Source organism: Martes martes, assembly GCF_963455335.1.
Source record: "Martes martes genome assembly, chromosome: 12".
Classification (NCBI taxonomy): Eukaryota; Metazoa; Chordata; class Mammalia; order Carnivora; family Mustelidae; genus Martes; species Martes martes.
This window is the reverse complement of record NC_137900.1, coordinates 68,343,642-68,365,264: the sequence shown is the minus strand read 5'-3', so window position 1 is coordinate 68,365,264 and position 21,623 is coordinate 68,343,642. Positions and strand designations below refer to the sequence as shown.

The window sequence follows — 21,623 nt, the reverse complement described above, 5'->3', positions numbered from 1 at the left end:
GGAATATTATTCAGCTATTACAAAATACAATCTTGCCATTTGTGACAACATGGATGGAACTTGAGGGCATTAAACTAAGGGAAATAAGTTAGACAGAGAAAGACAAATACCATATAGTTTTACTTGTAAGTGGAATCTAAAAAGAAAAAAACAAAACAAAACAAAACTGAGCTCACAGAGAACATATCAGTGGTTACCAGAGATAGAGGTTAGTAGGTGAGCAAAATGGGTACAGGTGATCAAAGGTACAACCTCCCAGTTACAGAAGTCCTGGCGATATAAGGTACAGTATGCTGACTGTAGTTAATAATACTGTATTGTATATTTGAAAGTTACTAAGAGAATAACTCTTGAAGATATCATAAGATAAAATTGTTAACTGTGGTGATGGTTGACAAATGACTTTTTAACATCCATCATTTTGCAATGACTACATATATTTAATCACTATGCTGCATACCTGAAACTAATATGCCACTAACAACTCCATTAACAAAAAAATCTGCTCAACAATGTCCCATGCCTTTTCTTAAACTTTCTCATTTAATCCTCAAAATACCTGAGGTAAGGACTTTTGACTCTAACTTACACATGGGGAAACAAAGGCTCAGAAGTGTTATTTTACATAGCTTTAAAACGGTGGGGTGACATAGTGCCAAACAGTAGGAAAAAAAAAAAAAGAAAAAACAAAACATGACGTTCTTTACTAATTACTCTTAGTAATGTTCCCAAGAATTTAAATGGAAGAGATTATGTTTAAAAAATTGACTTAAAACCCCCAATATCTATAATTTTAATTTTTACTGTCCATAAAGAGTATTCTTACCTCTGGAGGTTTCATATTCAATACTTTTGTAATTCGACCCTAAAAAATAAAATGGCAGTTACTATAATGATAAATTAGAGTCACCTAAAGGCATACATGTTTATCTGCAATGAAGTTGTTCCATCCTAATATACCAGTCTTTTAGTTCTTTCTTTCTTTTACCTCCATTGCATTTGAGAACAAAGGTACCTTATAATTCCAGAATTTTGCTATTTACCTTTTTATTTACCAGTGATATACAGTTATTAATACCAAGTTAACTTAGAGCATATTTCTGAGACAATGATACAGAAGTCTCCAACAAGTATATAAATATATAAATGTTGGCATAATTATTGAACACTTCTTGATTTTTTTTTTTTAATGGCTGTGCTCCAAGATAATTTCTAGAAATATACTGCACACTTCTGGGCCTCAAATAAAACAGTAACATCTTTTATTTCAATGCCAGAATATCACTATCAAAAAACAAAACGAAACCACACACCCAACCCTCAGGGCATCATATTGCTTAGGATTTAGATTCATTTGAAATAAATTTTCAGCTTTGAGGCTGGGATGTGGTAAAAACAATGTTATTTCGGTTGCATCAGGATCCTGCCATTGGCCTTGCTGTGACTTTCTAAGAGGACAGATGGATGAGTCAAGTGAGATAACATAAGGATAAGACAATATTAGCACTTATTTTTCATTTGAATAAGTGTCTCAAGAAGAAATAACTTAAAATTTAACATATACTTGAAATAATAAAATGCTTGAATCCAGTACTTTAAAAGGATACACTATGACAATATAGTCTTAAAAATTTTTATAGTGACCATGTATTATTCTTATAATAACAAAATAAGTCAAGGAAAATTACTTCTAGACATTCTTCAAACTTCAAATGTGTATGTTAGAACATATCAGTACATATAACCAACCTAAACTCTTAACAGGTACCCAAATACCAGTATAATAGAAAATAAAAAACGGAAAACCCAAAAATAAGCACTTCTCCTATTATAATAACTTAAAAATAAACGATGTCAGAATCATTTATATAGAGAACATGAACAAAATACCTGCATGATGAGAAAGTGAGGGTTGTTAACATTAAGGCCAACAGAACAGAAGAGATCTTGTACTCTGGTATTGTTTGCATTTACTCCATTGATTAAATATTTATTTCTACCACCAATAACCACCTAAAAAAGAAGTATTTTAAAAAATAGAGATTATGCTAAGTGAAATAAGCCAAATAGACAAAGTCAATTATCATACGGTTTTACTTATTTGTGGAACATAAGGAATAGCATGGAGGATATTAGGAAAAAGGAAAAATGAAGGGGGAGAAATCAGAGTGGGAGACGAACCATGAGAGACTATGGACTCTGGAAAACAAATGGAGGGTTTTAGAGAAGAGGAGGGTGGGGGGATGGGTGAGTTTGGTGATGGATATTAAAGAGGGTAGGGATTGCAAGGAGCACTGGTTGTTATATGCAAACAATAAATCATGGAACACTACATCAACATTTAATGATGTACTGTATGGTGACTAACATAATTTAAAAATATATATATATATCTACACATACATACACATATATAAATGAACATACATATCCTGAACTAAGATGATAAATTCTCAAACATGTTTCACTTGTTTGTTCTGTCCAACTAATGGTAAATAAAACCAGTTCTGAGTAAATAAATAATGGAGGAAGTATGAGATGGTCAACAACAATATAGATTATTAGTCAACTGTCGTGACTTAATCCAACAACTTTTGCTAACTAGTCATATAACCATGCACAATCCTCCTAACCTCCCCTGCATTGGACAAGATCTCTAAGTCACTTTTGACCTTGTTTCCAAGTATGTGTAAAACATATTTGATCCCTCATCGCTCTTCCTGAAATTTTTCCACCCTCATAGGTTGGCCCCTTTCTTCCACTTTTTAATTTCCAAAGAACAGAAAGAAGTCAGATACTAAAAACTAAAGACAAGCAGTTTTGGTTTTTTTCATTTTTTAAGAGGGAAAGGAAGAGAGAGAATCTTAAGCAGGTTTCATGCCCAGCATGGAAACTCAGGAGATCATGACCTGAGCCAAAATCAAGAGTCAGAGGCTAACAAACTGAGCCACCCAGGTGTTCCAAAGACAAGCAGTTTGGTAACAATCCTTGACAAGATTCTAAAAGGGGTTAATAAAGACATGACTTGTGACTTCGAGAAAGAAAAAAGCATTAATCATTGAGCTTCAACGAGATACCAGCTTGTTAATTCTTTACTATAGAACTTACACTGTCACCTAATGGGCATAATCATCTCACCCATGTATTCTGAGGTCCTTAAAAAATGTTTCTCATTCTTCTCTCTGTATTTCCCAGTGCCTTCAAGAATGCCCAGCACACAGCAAACATTTAATAAAATATAGAGTGTTGGGCACCTGGGTGGCTCAGTGGCTTAAGCCTCTGCCTTCGGCTCGGGTCATGATCTCAGGGTCCTGGGATAGAGTCCCACATCCGGCTCTCTGCTCAGTGGGGAGCCTGATTCTCCCTCTCTCTCTGCCTGCCTCTCCGCCTACTTGTGATCTCTCTCTCTGTCCAATAAATAAATAAGTAAAATCTTAAAAAAAATAAATAAATAAAGAGTGTTAATTCATTTCTTTTTTTGACAGGAGTATTACGCTGATCATATATTAGTATATTTGAACAACAGACCTAAAAGACATAAGTACTTTAACAAAGTCCTTATGACAATATTTTGGTGAAAATACAGGCATACAGATTGCATGAGGACAGGAATTTTAGGTAGATTAGTAGCAGACTTACTGAAAATTCCTAAAAGGTATTTGATGGATGCTTAATGACACACAACTGGACTTTAGCCTCGTCAATGCCTTATTTTTTTTTAACCAGAGTTTGATATTGAAATAGAAAGGGGACTTGTAAGTTACATAATGCTAAGATGGAGAGTAAATAGGACTTAACAACTGACAAAGTAATATTGTATGACTATAAGAAAAAGGGACAAATGTATGGTCCTGCACTGGTTTTAAAAACCTGCTTACAGGGCGCCTGGGTGGCTCAGTGGGTTAAGCCTCTGCCTTTGGCTCAGGTCGTGATCTCAGGGTCCTGGGATGGAGGCCTGCATCGGGCTCTCTACTCAGCAGGGAGCCTGCTTCCCCTCTCTGTCTCTGTCTGCCTACTTGTGACCTCTCTCTCTGTCAAATAAATAAATAAAATCTTTTTGAAAAAAATTTTTTAAAAACCTGCTTACATAAACAGCAGTAACAGCTAATAACACACATTTAAAAAATTAGAGTGATTTTAAGTAAATCGGATATGAATTCATAATGCATTATGAACTTGCCAATGTCATATAGGTGAAAACAGAAGAGCACTTAAAATGAGAGAAATGACAGTTCTGCTTAATCCTGTCCTAAGGAGACTAATTCTGGTAAATCCAATTTAAGGTGTCATGCATTAAAAATAATAAAGGCATAAAAAACTACGGCAAATTTGTATTCAGTGTGATCAGACAAGTGACGGAAATAGAAATTATCAGTTGAAAGACCTAGAGAGATTTAGCTTAAATATTTAACACCTAAATATTAAACCTAAATATTAAAACATGGAATACATTAGATTTTCTTCTCAATGCTAAGAACCAGATTTAATGTGTAAAAGTTGATGACAATATTTTGACTCATTTTATAGCAGTAACTTTTTAATTAGACCTGTCCAGTAACAGAATAGATGGCCTAGATAACTAGATCCCAAGTATAGGTATTCCAGCACAGAGAAGATTCAAGTATTAAGATTTAAGCATGTTTGAGTGCCTATACTGATTGATGGCTTTTCAGATCCCTTTCAATCCTCTTGGTAAATGGTAGAATTTGCATGATCAAATTTTTAACATAAGGAAGATACTGTTAAGAAATCTAGTCAGCATTTGATCAATTCTGCTCATAAACTCTCTCTCCGTGAAAGATGTATTGCCAAAAAACACCTCGGACTTAAGTTCTTAGATATCCAAATATTTTGAAGCCACTCACCTGCCTTGTTACTGTAATTTCATCATGAACCTCAAATCCTAAAGGGCTTTGCTTTTTGTCAGAATTATCAAATGTGATTGACACAGAGGCTTTGGTAATACCAGCCTGCCCATTTTTGTAAACTAAATCTTGTAAATTAGAAGCCCGAACCTAAAATAAAAGAAAAGTTTAACAATTACAAAATCCCCTACTGCACAAAATGGCACTAAAAATGGGTTTCTTGCTGTCGCAAAACCACCCCTGTAGTATCCATTAAGTAGTAAGGACAGACAGTTGCATTCAGAAGCAAGGAAAAATGCAAGAAAAGCAAGGAAAACGGGAAACTACCTAACATGAGTGCCTTTCTCCACAGGACTTTTCCACCCCTGCAAATTGTTTTCTACTCAGTTCTTAACTGAAGTTCATTTGAAAGACAGAAAGACAGCATCTAAGAATTTCAGTGTTCATCCAATTCCTTTCGATCCTGAAAAGGCATTATAATGCAGGGTGAGTGGGTAGGAATACAGACTCTGGAAGAAGACTGCCTTAAAGAACGCCTGACTTTGAGTATTGCTCCCAACATCTTAAAGGGATAAACCTTACACAATCCTAAGTTTCTGTTTTCTCATTTGAAAAATGGAGTAATAATATCTACCTCTAAAGGACTGTAGTCTAAGACAATTTGCATAAACAAAACTGCAAATGAAGAGAATACTGGCAATAGTCTCTAAGTTCAATATGGAGTCCCTTGAGGCTCCCCAAACTTATAATTCACATAAATCAGAAAGTTTACCTGAGACAGGTTGGAGATGCCCAGCAAAAAGCAGATGGAGTCCAATATGTTGGATTTTCCACTACCATTTAAACCAGTGATAGCATTGAAGAGGGGGTCAAAACCATTGACTTCAGTCCTCTGAGCATAGGACTTAAAACCTTCAAGGATGATTGACTTAACATGCATTTTCACTAGGGACTTGGACAGGTAAACTGCTAGGAATCAAACAGTCCACAAAGAAGTTCTATACAAAACAGAAATATACAAATGGGACAGAAATTTGTAATCATAATATAGGTAAATGACTAAAACATAAGAATGACAGCTTAATAGAAATAAAACAGCCACTTGCCCAGCTACTTCCTCTGATGTAAAGACACCTTTTCCAACTTAATTGGAAGTTAATTAAACCATTAATTCAACCTGGAAGTCAACGACTTATTTTTCTAGGCTTACCTTCCATCTTTTATCATACTCTAACAGAAACTGATTATTTCATAACCCACCCTCTTTGCCCATAATGTCCTGCCCCCCAAAACTGACTTGACTCGCTCTCCTTACTACACTCAAGTCTTTGTTGAAACGTCACCTTTATGGGGTCTTTCCTGACTTCCCTATTTAAAAACGCACCTGTCCCCGTCCCCTCACTCTTTTTCCTTCATCGTACTTAAAGATGACACTAAACAGTATTTATTTATTCGTCTATCCAGACTTTCGTAATACAAGTTCCTGTAGAATCTCTGCCTGCGTCCACCGCTCATGCCCGAATAGTGCTAGACTCCAGGGCGTCGGGAAAGGGGAGTGTCATCAATATTCACTAAACAGTTGAATCCCATATACTCTCCGGCTTGTTGTCACTCGGCCTGTTCCCTCCCCCTACCAGGCTTTTCTATCAACACTTGCTTGCCCTACTCCAAGGCTGGATAGGAAGTAGCCATGCTGTCAAAAAAGCCATTAGGAGTGATTGTAGTTTGAGGTCCCTTCTTGCTAAACCGGCTCTCCCCAAGAACACACATTCCTCTCTAGCCAAGGAATGCCAGACTAGGCCCAACCTGCCGCGAGCACGCACCCGCCTCACCGCTGCGCTCGGCCGTCCGGGCTTGAGGCGCCTTAGAAGCTACTCTCGGTTACAAGAGCAGTAAGCCGGCCCACTCTGCCGGGCTTCGGGAGCTATCAAGAAGACTCCAGCACAGCGGCTGCAACACTCACCCCACGATCGGCACCCGGGCCGGAAATATTTATACCTTTGAATTTCGGCGCGAGCAAAGGACCCCACCACCACGGCCTATTTCATTGGCCGGTGCCTAGGAGATGCCTTACTTAGAGTCTCCATTTTCCCCTCCCATCGTACAATCAAAGTAACAGGGAGATAGGAACGAGCGTCACGACAGGGGCAGCTCCAGGAATGCGACGGCTGGGGCCTGAGGACTAAAGGAGCAAGTGCCGTGTGGTGAATTCCGCGTCCGGCACTCCTTGGGCAGCCATGCACCGCGGCCTCGGGGCCTCGCGCTTCGCCGGCCCCGCCCCATCCTAGGCCCCTTGGGCCTCGGGCTCTCCCGGAGGCCCCGCCCCGTGCAGAGTCTCGCGGGCTTTGAGGGGCTCGCCGGTCCGGATTGCTGTAGTTTTAAGAGTCGTGGAGGTAGAGAGGTGGAAGTCTTGTTGCCGGTGTCTTCGTTGTAGTTCAGAAGCCTCAGAATTTACCCGATTTGGCTCACATTTATCAAAAAAAGGAGGCTGCGCTCTGTCCGGGCTGGAGAGGCGCGGGACTTGGAAGGACGGTGGGGCGCGTTCTGACCCCGCCCCTCTCGGCTCCGGACCCTGGCGGGCTTTTTCATCTCAAATTTCCGGATGGGGAGGGACGTTAGTTCTCGGGGCCGTCGGCGGCCGCTGTGCTGATCCCAGAGGAGGAATTGCGTGGGGCCGGTAGCAGGAGGTGGACAAATACCTCCCCGCACTTCGATAAAGCAGTGGCAGAACTAACATTTTAAGAGAATTTTTTTGGAAACCCGACAGCTAATATTTATTGAGCTTTGTGTGCCAGGCTGGGTTCCAAGGGCTTTAAAATTCGCAGCGACTCTGAAATCCGTGACACTGTTCTCATTTTATAGATGAGCGAACTTAATTGGAGTAGTAAGTGGAGAAGCTGGGATTTGTTCCCAAGCGGTTTAGCTCCAAAGCGAATACTCTTAAATTGCTGTATACCTTTCCTCTTCATGTTCAGAATCCAGGACCACTAATAACAGATTCTGCATTTATTACTGTGTATTGTTCTTAACAAGCAAAACTGACCAATTTACTCACGGTTGAGCATACTGGTAATAGTAATTTAGGAAGAACCGCTTCAGAGTGCGCTGTGGTGCTATCCCTAGGTAATGTATAAAAAGATGTTGCAGCCGGTATATTACTTTAAACCATTTATTTAAAATTTTCTCCCTCCTCCCCCAATGGCTTTGCAGCATTGGACAGGGGTCAGACTACTGACAATTACCAAGAATGGGCCTATGTTTTTAAATTCTTTCTCTACTTAATAACATAAAATAAGTTTGGGGTGGTTTTGATTTGTTTACTAAAGAATTATTTACTCTCATATCCCACCCCCTTCTGTACTGTCAGTGGTTACCGGCCTAACATCTTTTAGTTAAGTATTTATCTTTGTCTACTTCAATTCTTGCATCTGCTGCATTCTATAACTCGTATGTATTGGTTCTATTTAATTCTTTAGTTAAATTTTTTATTTGAATTACGGTATCATTAACATAGAATGTTTATTAGTTTCAGGTGTACAATATAATGATTAAATACTTCCATACAACACCCAGTGCTTACAAGTGCATTCCTGAATCCCCATCACCTATTTAACCCATGTCCCCACCCACCTCTCCTCTGGTAAACATCCACTTTTTTCTCTAGTTAAGAGTTTGTTTCTTAATTTGTCTCTTTTTATATTTGCTTGTTTTGTCTCTTAAATTACACATATGAATGAGAGCATGTGGTATTTATCTTTCTGTCTTACTTAGCATAATTCTCTAGCTCCATCCATGTCATTGCAAATGGTCTATTCAGTTTTAATATACATTTATTTTCAACAATGTCCTCTTCATCACTTTGTGAGTAAATATTTTAATTTGCCAACCAACCCTAAAGTGGGTTTTACCAAGTTGTGAAATAAACGTTTCTTTGGGGGTGAAAATAGATGCTATTAGCCTTTCCACTTATTTAATAGATTAATAATTAGCTTATGTATTTACGTGAAATGGATTAAAACAGATGCAGATGCACTTTTTGCTGGATGAGCACCTCTGAGTTGTTATAAGAATATACATATGTACTTCCACTGAAAGTATTTACTAAAATGAAAATTACTTATTAAAGGAGAGATCTATATCAGTTTTAGTCTTCCAGCATGCCAGGAACAGTAAGGAATTTCCATTAGTATGGATGAACTTGAGGAAATAACTAGTGCCTGACTTACAACTGCCTCTTGAGATCACAGGGAAATGGAGATGATCAAGGCACAAAGCCATTCATACTCCCCAATTTAGAGAGGGAAGGACTGGAAGTAAAGATAAACCATAGGGTAAAAGTAGTAAAAATAAAGCACTGTTCTTGTTTCATCACCATGGATCAAAATCTTTTGGAAGTTTCAAGATTGGCAGGCTTGTGGGGTTTTAGTCCTTATGTACAAGGCAGCAGCACCAACAAAGGCACTGATAAAACCAGAAGGGGGACCTAGGAAAAAGATTTGGTCCACTCTTCCAGAGCACTGGGAAGGACGGTTTTTCGCTGGGCATACATTTCTAATTTTAAATTCTAAAGTAGCTCTTTTGGGGGCCTAGATGAATCATCTCTCCCTGCAACTTAGAACAGAAGAAATAATGAAAGGACTTTATCTTCCCTGCAGACATAAGGAAAGGTTGATTCATTTTGTTGAGAGATTAATTTGGGGTGCAAAGGGATGAATTGATAATGATGGGAAGTTCATATTGTATAACTGTATTGCATAGCAGCACACTTTGACTACACCAAATATAACCTGTTTGACAAGAAATAAAGCTGAGCATAATTTAAGGTATAGAAAAGGAGGTGACTATTCATTCACCTATGGGATCTGGTTAGACCCATTCATTTTCATTTCAGTGACAAAACTTTTCAGTACTACATGTTCTGTTTGGTTGTGAAATCTGCCTATATTCTTTCATCATAACCTCTATTATTTTGCCTTTTTAATCAAATATCTTTATATTCTCTTTCAGGAACTTGCAGCTTTTGAATTCCTAACTCTACTGTTTACAACATTTGCTGAGTTTTACTCATAGTGATTTATATCCTCCCGTGGTACTGTTCTGGGATGGGGTTGTTTTGTTTATGGGAGTCTCTTATGCCCTGAGTTGTGAAAGAGTCCCTTCAGAACAGTTATGTATTTGTTTCTGCCAGGGTTTTTTGGCTCTTAAATATCCCGGGGCATTTGTGAATGATTATTTCTCAGTTTGTGGTTCCTGAATTATGCAGATATTGTAAATTTATATCTTGCAGGCCTGGGGTTTTTATTTCTCACAGGTACCTTTGGTTTTTTAACCCCTATCCAAAGCCCCAAGCAAAGAACAAACTTCTTTTCTTCCCCAGACTTGTAGGGGGAATTCTTCCAGTCCTAGTGACTGGCAGTTATTTAAGGCTCCAGGTTTAACCTAAGGGCTTAGTTCCTTCTACTGAGGCTCCTGGTCTGTATGCTTGTGCACGGAAACGCAGCCACTGGCTCCTGAGCCATATAGCCAAGGGTAAAATGGGGGAGGGCTGCAATTTTCCAGTTTCTTTCTGGCATTGAGAATTTCCTGTCTGTTGTTGTTGTTGTCATTGAGCTTGGCATATGGTTTATATAATACTTATTATTGTATTTTATACAGTATTACTATATAAAGAGAAGTTCAGTCAACCATATTAGAGGAGATATTCTTGATGTAATTTCTGAATGTAGGTGTGTTGGTGGGGTGAAGTTAGGAGCTGGCAACCAAGAAAGAATTCTTAAGATCCCTTTGCTGCAAAAAGGTGGTTTTATTAAGGCACAGGGACAGGACCTGTGGGCCGAAAGAGTTGCTGCACTGGGGTTGTGAGGAATGTCTGATTATATACTTGGGAGTTGGGGGGAGGTTAAGGCAGAAGGGAGGTTTTCAAAAGAACTTTTGTATGCTCAAGAGGACCTACAAGATATTGAGACCTTGCCATTGTCAAGTTAAGGTGGTTTTTCCCTCTAGCAAAGCATTAGCATTAAGACGGCTGGGAGTTTCCAGAAGCAATGTCATACTCTGCGTATCACAAGTCCTTGTCCAAGGGCTGTTGGTTATAAGGAAATTTTATTTTATTTACATTCCCTTCTACCTTTGTTTACCACACCGCTGTGGATGAGTAGGTGATGTTAGGGCTCCTGGAAATTGAGTCGTTGGGTCTCTGGTAGTTAGGCTATTGATAAGAATTCTTTTTTCTTGTAAATCACTAATACATTTGTAAAGGAATAGAAGCTCTTGTCTTGTGGGACTGTGATCTCTATTAGTTAACCGTTTGTTTTTGTTGGTTTTGGTTTTTGGTTTTTTTGTTTATTTACCCTTTCCTTAGTTTGAGGGCTGCCAGGAGTGCCTAAGGAATGTCATATAGATCCCACCTGGGAGTGGGGGTGGGGGGTTTTCAGGGTGTCAGCTGGTGCTTTGTCTTCAGTTCCCTCATCATTCTCATTCATCATTCTCACATTTCTTGAAGAACATCAGGGATCTGTTTTGCACCTGCCAAGCATTGCTTTCAGATTCTTACATTCCACAAAGAAAGTAGCTTTTCCTAAAAAACAGAAGGAAGTCTGGTACCAACTAGATCTTAAGAAAGTATTTTCACACAGTACTCACGAAATCCGAAATCTTCTTGTTTCATATTTGTAATTTCAGTTTTTCAGCTCTCCTTGGCTTTTATCACTTCCATGCTGGGTTACGGCCAAAGTTACTCATCTCCCTTCTTCTATTTTGCCACACCCCTTCCTTTATGGAGATGATTACTGGCTCCCCTTTTTCAAATCTAATTCATTGTTCTCAAATTGTTATTTCATTGTTCTCTTTGTCCTGATGGTATCTTACTTTTTATTTCAAATCCATACACATCTGCTTGACCTTCCTCCAACTGGTTCCCTTTTATTACTAAGTTCTTATTAGATCCAAACAGACTCTTCACTCTTGGATTTTTATTTCACAAACTCTGCCTCTTTAATTAATATTTTCTCTGTAGTCCTCTACATCATTCTTCAGTCCTCTAGAGTCACAAGTATTTCTTATTTGAATTCTGACTTAAATTACGACTTCAACAAATACGTATTAGTACCAGTCTCTGCCCTCTCTAAAGTTCTACAAAATATTCACGTTTCTATATCGGAAATACGGTATCTCTGGCTATTCCCTTTCAGTCTCCACACTCCCTCTACTCCATTCTCCCCAAATCTCACTCCCACATTTGAAGATGGGCTCTTGCCCTTTGTTTTCCAAGGGACTTCAGGCGAGGATAATGTAACAGCAATACATTTCTAAGAGTTGGAGGTTTTTTTCCTTCAAAATGTAGAATTTGTGGGACGTTCACGGCAGAGCTCATGATCTAATTCTCTTATAAGATCAAGATCTAATTCTCTTTATAAACCTGTCCATGGGCAATGAAAATCATGTCTCTCAGTCTTTTCTGCCATTTCCGGTTCTCCTCTTCCAATTTCTATGGGTCACTGCTTGGAAAAAATAAATTGCTTTTTGACTTCTATAAGGACAAGCAATAATGTACAGCATAGAATAATCTAGATCCATACATAATAAAAAAAAGTTTTTAAGAGAAACAGATTTTACCTACAGTATTAAAAATGTTACGATATTAAGCAAAGCTGTTTATTTTCTTGGTGCTATATACTAAAATCTTTATTCTAGCAGAGAACCATTGCTCTACATTTGTATAAACCTGAGTATCCATTCAGGTGATTCTCCAAAAACAAAGGCTTTTTATCCCCAAAAGTTTAATCCTTCTGATAGGTCCCCCAATAATAATAGGTCCGTGATTAAAGGAGCGAGACTGATACAAAGCAAAGGTCAAGCAAAGCTTTATTATTTCGCGCAAAGCATCAAGAATCAAACCTAACGTTCGGGGCCGCACCTCTTACAAGACAGGGCGACCTTTCTGTTTCACAGACTAGCTTTTAAGGGCAAAGGCCATGCGGTTGGGCCTGGCCACGCACAGGTGGCCAATGAAATTGTAACACACAGAGAAAGCTGCACGGTGATGCTAGGTGACCAATTGAATTACAATTTACACTATAATAGACATTTGACCTAGCCTATCACCTTGGTTAGAATTGGCGCCCAAAAGGCTCCCAAAGGGCGGGGCCCATACTCCTTGGTAGCTAGGGAGACAGTATGCAATCCCCCACTGATCAATGTCTCCACCTGGCCTGACCTACCCTTGTATCTGGGCTTTGTTACCTGGGGCTGGTTTCTGGGACTTGTTTTTAAGTAAGTCCTCTGGGGGAAGGGGAGCAGGGACAGTTTAAGGGTTAAACAACAAGGTTATTGTTTAACCTGGATGGAAGCCTCTGGCTAAATAGGTCCTTACACTTCACATTTTAGGGGAAAAAACAGGGCTTGCAACTTTCAAACAACAGTTTTGCCCATCACTGCTCTTCAAGGATTTAAAATAATCTTATTTCAGACTTACCCCTTGAGTCATCTTTTTGTTATTAAGTAATTTTATTCCTTAAAATATGGTTGTATACTTGTGCTGTGTCAAGTTCCAAACACTTTTCCTAAATTACTTTATGTAACTCAATAATTATTTATTTATTATTATTATTTTTTCTTAAGTACACCCATGCCCAGTGTGGAGCCCAAGGTGGGGCTTGAACTCACAACCCTGAGATCAAGATGTGAGCTGAGATGAAGAGTCCGATGCTTAACTGACTGAGCCACCCAGGTGCCCCAAGAATTCTTTTATTATCTCCATTTTATAGATGAAAAAGCAGGATCACAAAACTAGACTTTGATCACAGAGAAAAGCTAGGACTAAAGTCCATCCGTTCAATAAATGCTCACGTACTTAAAATGTCCGTGAATAATACAACAACAATTTCTGCCTTATGGAGCTTAGATTAGTGGATATCTTCTTATTTTATAGAATCAAAGCATAACTTTTTGCAATAATCTTATACTGCCCTAGAAATAGACAGCAGTCTTGATGCATCCAGTAATTTTCCTTTCCATGTGACTACCGAAGCCCTCAAGTCATTGAAACCCAGGTGACCTGTTTCACCAGATGCTGGACATTCTCAGTCAAGTTTGGATTTAGAGTGGGTACCCAAGTTTAGGTCAAAAACATAAAATATGAACAATTTTAACCAAGAATCCAGGGAGTGGATTCTTAGCGAAGAAGTAATATCCCACTAAGAATAAATGACAGGCTAGAAAGGCAGATTTGTAAATGTTTATAAAAAGCAAATTGGATTTAGCACAGGTAGAAGTGCTGAGCAGGGACAATAGGAGGAAATGTTCTTCCTGGTGCTGGTCAGTGGCATCTTCTTATACAAAGAAGTGTTGCCAACAATTCTGCTTATACTAATTTGGAGTAATTTTTTATTTTGAATATTTTTTATTAGTTAATGGGATCTAGGAGTATAATATAATAACCTGCTAAGAATTTCTCTGCAAATGGCAGTCGGATTAGTCTTATTCATGAAACTCATAAATAAGCTATAATTCAACATTTTATGTCTAGGGAAAATAAAACTGGGGTCATGCTGTTTAAGAGGGTAAGGGAATTTAAGGGAACACTAGGGGATTTACAGCAGATTTATGATGAAGATACATTCTAACTGGGAGCTTAATTGTGATTTAAATTACAGGTCAAGCTGTGCAATGTGTTTTTAGGAAAAAATCTTTGAGGAGGTAGAGTGTACTTGTTTAAAGAAAAAACAGAAAGCAAATGAGAAAAGATTGCATTTTCTGTTTTTCTTTAAAACTTTCAAGCTGTTTTAAGTCAAATTGCCCCTGAGTTCCTGATGTTGGCTGTTGTGAAATTTCTTTATTTTACTTTCTTTGTGTTATTCTCACCCTCTGTTCCGGAGCAGTTATTTCACTTGACAGTAACAAAAAGATGTAGGCAGCATATCTGCCAGCAAACTAACATGGAAACCGGAGATAAGGTATTCTCAACCTTTCTAGAATTGTGACATCCTATCATTTTAGGCTGACTCACACAAAATTAGTAAGTTCTGCAGATGGAAGAGCCCTTGAAGAATTATGGCTGCTCATTTTGCCAATGGGAAAATTAAGTCTTCTAGTGATTTTCCTAAATTTACTCTGTATCTCAAGTAAATTAAGGTCTAATGAAGAAATAAAACATGCATATGAATAATTTTAATTCAACATATAAAGAAATTACTTCCCTGCAAAATAAAAATTAAAACAGATAATCAGAGGTTGACTCTGTAGGGAGGCATTGTGCTTGGAAAAGAACAGTTAGACCTGACAGCTCAGATTCTTACTCTCTGACATTTCCCTCACCCTCCAAAAATTCCTCAATACTTAACCACAACCACCATTCAGGATTCAGACATGAATGGGATGGCATCAGGAGTAAGGAATGGGGACAGAGGGCCTTGAGATGAACTGCTCTCCCTTTAAGTCTCTGAAACAAGGCCAAGTCAAGAATGCAACATTTAAACAATCTTCTACTGGAGCTTTAGAACAATGGGGAAATAGTCCATAGAAAATGGTGAAAGAGAGAAAAACCTAGCTTGCAAATCATGACAGGGGACGGCAGATACTCTGGGACTCCCAGACTTAGGGTCTTCTGTGCAAGACCCCAAAGAAACAAATGGCACTAGTATGTTCTATCAATTTCTCATGTTATCCTCCTCCCCACCGTTTTCCGTCTTAGTTTCTCTATGCCTCAGCTTTAAGGAGCAGCTTCATAGTCATTCACTTACAGGACCTTTTCCCCATTCAAAGCAAACATAACACAGGACTGGTGTAGAGTGCCAAGAGAGTCCAAAAGAGGAAAAAAATGTGGCTGAACACAGCATCATTTCCTGGTATGGTTTCCCTAGATGGCTTTTGAGGTGCATCCTTAAAGGTAAATATGCTTTTGACAGTTGGAGATCAGGAAACAACAGTCCAAGTGGACAGATCATTGTGGACAAAAATTAAGAGGTATCAGTTTCCATAGGTGATAACCAGGTACAGGCTCCAGTGATTTTATTAGAATTGATATTACTCTTGTCGTGGATGATGTGTTGCCTCACACAAAACACCCTTCAGGACAGAGGCAGAAGTTCCTTCAGCTGCCAGGAGCAGTGGCTGCGGAGAGCGCAGAGCCGAGCCCCTTCCCAGGCACTGCTCTCCCCTGAAGGAAGCTGCCTAGCTGAGATCACACCTCCTCTTCTGTGATTCGGCACATCCAATGGCTGGCTGATACACTGACACAAAAACCCTTTGCTTCAACCAGAACAGATATGAAGGGTCATCTAAATATTTCCCCCGTACTGTCATCAGGGGCGCTGTGATTGAATCACAGTTCAGCATCTCCCTGGGGCCAGTTCTGTTTTCTGCACTTGGTCACGGGAGTTGTTGATCTGGACAGCCCTCTTGGATTGACTTTCTGCATAGCAGTCTCTGGTCTCACTGTATTCTCTGGGGAACCCCTTAAGAAAACTCCAGATATAATTTGAGACACAATAGGCTATTTTAATAACATTTAACACAGAATTGGGAAAGCCTAAATACTATATATGACTAGAAGTGCTGGCTTGTGGTCTCTGTGGTAACAAGTTGGCATTGAAAATTAAGTGCCAAGTTGCTAAACCAATTTATATCACGCTGACAAAGAACTGGAAAGGAGAGAAATTGTATTTGAGCTGTGATCTGGCTGTCCTCAAGCTTTGCCAAGACCATCAATCAGTTCTGGTCATTAAGTGTTAGGGGCTCTATCAGTAAGATTGTTTCAGGAAGTTATGCTGTGGGAAAACAAAATGAAACCAAAACCACACAAAAATTATCAAAGGCTTAAAAAGCAACAGTGGTTTATTTCTTGTTCATGCTGTATATCCACTATAGGTCAGAAAGGGGAAGAGATATTGCTGCTTATAATCACTATGGGAGATAGACTAATGGAGTAGTCAAGTCCCTCCCTTAGAGCCTTACAGATGTCGGAGCACCTGGGTGGCTCAGTCAGTTAAGCTTCTGACTCTTGGTTTCAGCTCAGGTCACAATCTCATGGCTGTGAGATGGAGCCCTGTGTCAGGCTCTATCAGTGCAGAGTCTGCTTGAGATTTTCTCTCTGCCCCTCTCCCTAGCTCACTCTCCACCCCCACCACCACCCCCAACCCCCGTCTAAAATAAATAATGAAATCTTAAAAAAAAAAGAAAGAAAGAAAGAAAAAGAAACTTACAGATCCCTTCTAGAGGGAACATGAGCTCTGGAATGGTCTAAAACTAGAATTTAACATGCTCTACCCAAAATAACATTACTTACACTCACAATTTACCAGAAAGGAGCAGGGACTGGAATAATTGGCAGGCTGCAGGGGCACCTGGGTGGCTCAGTGGGTTAAAGCCTCTGCCTTTGGCTCGGGTCATGATCCCGGGGTCCTGGGATTGAGCCCCACATCAGGCTCTCTGCTCTGCGGGGAGCCTGCTTCCCACCCTCACGCCCCCCCCCCCCCCGCCACCATCTCTGCCTGCCTCTCTGCGCACTTGTGATCTCTGTCAAAAAAAAAAAATTCTAAAAAAAAAAAAAAAAAATTGGCAGTCTGCTTTAATGAAGACTTGGGGGGAAATCTTGGACTCTAGAAAATAAGAAAAAATTAAAATCTGGTTAATCTCAATTTGCAATGAAGTTTTTAAAAAGGTTGGTAGTAAGTAATCATTGATCCTTTATTATCTTTCAAATCATATCTGTACTGTTTAGATTTTACATTTATTTTATAAACATGTGCTAGTTACCTTTTATTTAAAAAGTGCCCTGATTGTTAGTCTTGGAGCATAACTATGAAATATCTCTAGAATGTTTCTTTAAATACATTTGTATCTAATTGAAGACATAGGCATTTGAAATATACAGGAGAAGAGAACAAAAACAGGATAGGGGCAATGTTAAGTGAGTGCAAAGGAGGAAATGGTTAAGTGCCAAGTTTTATGTCTGAGACTGGACAGGACAAAACTGTACCCTCTACAAGTACACTTGAAAATACTCTTCTCGGGTGCCTGGGTGGCTCAGCCAGTTAAGTGTCTGCTTTGGGCTCAGGTCATGATCCCAGGGTTCTAGGATAAAGTCCCACATCAGGTTCCCTGTTAAACAGAGAGCATGCTTCTCCCTCTCCCTCTGTCTGCCACTCCTCCTGCTTGTGCTCTCTTCCTCTCACTGACAAATAAATATATAAAATCTTTAAAAAAAAAAAAAAAAGAAAAGAAAATACTCTTCTGATTTGAGTTATATAGAAGAGCTAGATAAGGAAAAGTGAATGTTATACTATTGTTTTTAAACCCACTTCTTGATTTTCATTTCCCCCTCCCATTTAAGACCCTTCTATTTACATTTAAATTATTTTTCCATATATAGCACCACAAATCTTCATGCTCTTAGGATAAATTATAATGAACTGAAAGCTAATACCATAGCTCCTTGAAATCAGGAGCCATGCTTTTTTGGTATTCTGTACACTCTCTTCCAAGTTAATGATGATTTATGGTGATAATTACAATAAATTGCAGCTCTAATGCCTCTTACAGCTTATAAAGCAAGTTTACATATACTATTAAAGTTATTTCCACAACATGCTCATGAGATAGGTTCGGGAAGTTTTAATAAAATTATTCCCATATCAGAGATAGAGAAGTTGAGGCTGAAAGAAATAAAATGACTTAATTACAGTTGCAGTTATTTATAGCTGTGAACAAACCACCTTAAAATGGTGGCGTAAAATAATGGCACTCATTTATTTTGCTCATTTGAGGGCTGACCGGGCTCAGCTAGTCAGTCCTCACTTGGGATCATGCAATTACCTGATGGCTGGGGCTGAGGTCACCTCAAAGGTTTCATTCATTGTCTGATGCCTGGGCGGGGAAGATTCAAACATCCTGTATGAGAACTGCTGGGGCTCTCTAAAGCCTAGCTCTCTCTGTGGTCTGCCTACAGTCTTTCCACTTTAGACGTGGGCCACCCCAGGAAGGGCTATAAACTTAGCAAACCTGGTTCTCTGCGGCTGAAGCAATCCCTGATGGTAGTGACAGCTGAAGACCATCTGCCAACAGGACTCCCAGCAGCTGAGGCAGCAAGTTCTTCATTAAAGGAGAATTACTCACTTTGGCTCCAAATACAGTACCCTCCTATTATACCATACTGTCTCCACTAATACAACATTACTAATCTGTAGACATTAATAAATGTTAATTGTGAATTAATTATACTGTGAAAGTATATAATCACATTGGGACACTTTAGCAATTATATAGCTCTTTGCATGTACATCTATTACCAGAACATGCCATACCTTACTAATTTGAGGGTATCAATGAGATCACACAAAATCTTGCTTGCTTCAAGCTCCCACATACTCCTCCAACAATTCCAGCTCCCTTCCTTTCAGAGTAACCATCCTTGGATATGTATGGGAATGCCTCTAGATGGGATATATGGACTATAAATCTGTCCAGGGGATCAATGGTTATCAGCCTTGATTTACTGCTCCAGGCTGCACTGCCAGTGCTCCTATCCCTAATTCCTGGCTTGCTGCAGTGGAGAGTCATTGCTGTGATCCAACCTATCCATCAAGATCCAGAGACTCCTTTACCCAACTGCTTAATCAACATTTCCATTATTATTAAGTCAGAATCTCAAAATTTACTTGTCCAAAACCGAACACCCGATTTTGCCCACTGAAACCCCTATGCTTCTATATTTCAGTAAATGTCGTAACCATGCTTCAAAACCTAGAAGTCATCCTTGATTCCTTTCTTTTGCATTCCAGGTATAAATACCCAAAATTATATTATTTACTTGTTCATCTATTTATTTTCTCTCTCCTCCTCCTCCTCAAATTTCAGCTTCATGAAAATAGAATATTCATTTGTTCCATTCCCTAGTGTGTGTCTAGCACCTGCAAAAACTTGGGTCTAAGGGTGCCTGGGTGGTTCAGAGGGTTAAACGACTGCCTTCACCTCAGGTCATGATCCTGGAAGGATGGAGTCCCACATTGGGCTCCCTGCTCAGCAGGGAGTCTGCTTCTTCCTCTGACCCACCCCCCTCTCATGTTCTCTCTCTCTCATCTTCTCTCTCTCAAATAAATAAAATCATAAAAAAACAAACAAACAAAAACTTGGGACTATGATTTACAGAGAGTAAGCACTAGATAAATATGCCTCAACCGTTCTACTGAGATGCTACCCCAAGAAGATACATCAGCCCTAAGCAGAGATAGTTCTTAGTGGGCTTAGAATCAGGCCATCTCTACCACCACTATTTACAGAATACCAGCGACTCTCAAGATTTCCTGACGTCACTACCAGGATCACTAATATGATGGAGACTTCCCAGGTGCTGGCCTCTGAAACTGTTTTGTCTTTCTTTTAACGGCACCATGTCCAGTGGCCTATGATGGCATAAGCCGGCATTACTATGGCCGCTATGCTAATACCACTGCATTTGTGAAGTATTTATGTTCAGTTGTAAAAAGAAGTATTCCACAGCAGAAATATTTGAGTCCCAAATCATTCCGGAGTCTAGTGAAACAGACCTTTCAATTGATACACAGCCCCTTTTATTCTCCCTGGACCTGGACACAACCATAGCTGGGTTAGGATGGATACAAATTAAAACTTAACACTGAAAGGGGCCAGTTTCCTTTCAGACTAACTCTTGCCATTCTTTTCTTTTTTTTTTTTTTTTTTTTAAGATTTTATTTATTCATTTGACAGTGAGAGACACAGTGAGAGAGGGAACACAAACAGAGGGAGTGGGAGAGGGAGAAGCAGGCTTCCCACCGAGCAGGGAGCCCAATTCGGGGCTCGATCCCAGGACCCTGGGGCCATGACCTGAGCTGAAGGCAGACACTTAGAACCTTATAGATCTTGGGGCACCTGGGTGGTCACCCAGGCACCCCTAATTCCTGCCATTCTTAAAGAGAATTCTCTTGGCAGAAGTCCTATTGTCCATTACAATAGTCTGTTTCCAATTTAACACAGTCTTTCCTTCCTTCCTTCTCCCTCTTTCTCCTTCCTACTAATCTTTAACAAATATTCACAGAGCGCCCATTCTGTTAAATACTGGGGAAACAAAGATAAATTGGAGTCTGTAATCCCAAGGTGCAGACATATCTTTGGAAAGGCGCAAAAAAATTATTTCAGGTTCATGACAAATATATAAATGCTCGAGCCACAGTGGGTCACAAAGATAGGCGAGGCCAATTATTTGTAAGATCTTAATTCAGGAGGAGAAACAGGTTGTATCCGAAGACATGGTAAGTTTTCTTCTTTAGAGTGATAACGGAATGTTGGGAGGCAAAAGGAGAAAAAGGGATATAGGCAGCTGGAACAGCACAGGTAAAACCATGAAGAAGCAGCCTAACTCATGACATAAAGTATTAAATCAATCTAAGTTGGACATCTGGAGATTTGTCTTCAATTAAAAAAATGTATTAGGTTTCAGATATAAACAATTCACTAAGGGGAGAAGACATCCCTTCATTTTTCTTTTATGAATTTTCTTATTATAAAAGTACCACAATTCATCCTGGGAATTCAGAAGAGTACATGATAACATCCTGGCATATTTTCTCCTAATTTAAATATATGTTTGTGTATTAGGTACATATTCTTAATATTAATATAAAATTTTTTAATATATAGCTAAGGTTATATTTTATAGACATTGTCACTTTTTTCTCATCTGTAATGCACATATAAATCTAACTGCTCCAGGGGAAGGTACAGTTGGGTGTATGATGCAAATGT

The 21,623-nt window shown here is 39.2% G+C and overlaps 1 protein-coding gene across 1 annotated transcript in view; it reads right to left on the bottom strand.

The window, feature by feature from the left end:
- Positions 1–7,176, bottom strand: part of SMC2 (structural maintenance of chromosomes 2) — a 62,294-nt gene extending 55,118 nt beyond the window's left edge. The window contains exons 1-5 of the mRNA XM_080820127.1: positions 6,689–7,176; positions 5,638–5,863; positions 4,866–5,015; positions 1,891–2,013; positions 827–865 (exon numbers count right to left, since the gene is read on the bottom strand). Coding sequence (XP_080676253.1) covers positions 827–865; positions 1,891–2,013; positions 4,866–5,015; positions 5,638–5,805 — 480 coding nt within the window. The 5' untranslated portion in view covers positions 5,806–5,863; positions 6,689–7,176. The remainder of the gene's footprint in view (positions 1–826; positions 866–1,890; positions 2,014–4,865; positions 5,016–5,637; positions 5,864–6,688) is intronic.
- Positions 7,177–21,623: the final 14,447 nt, after the last annotated feature.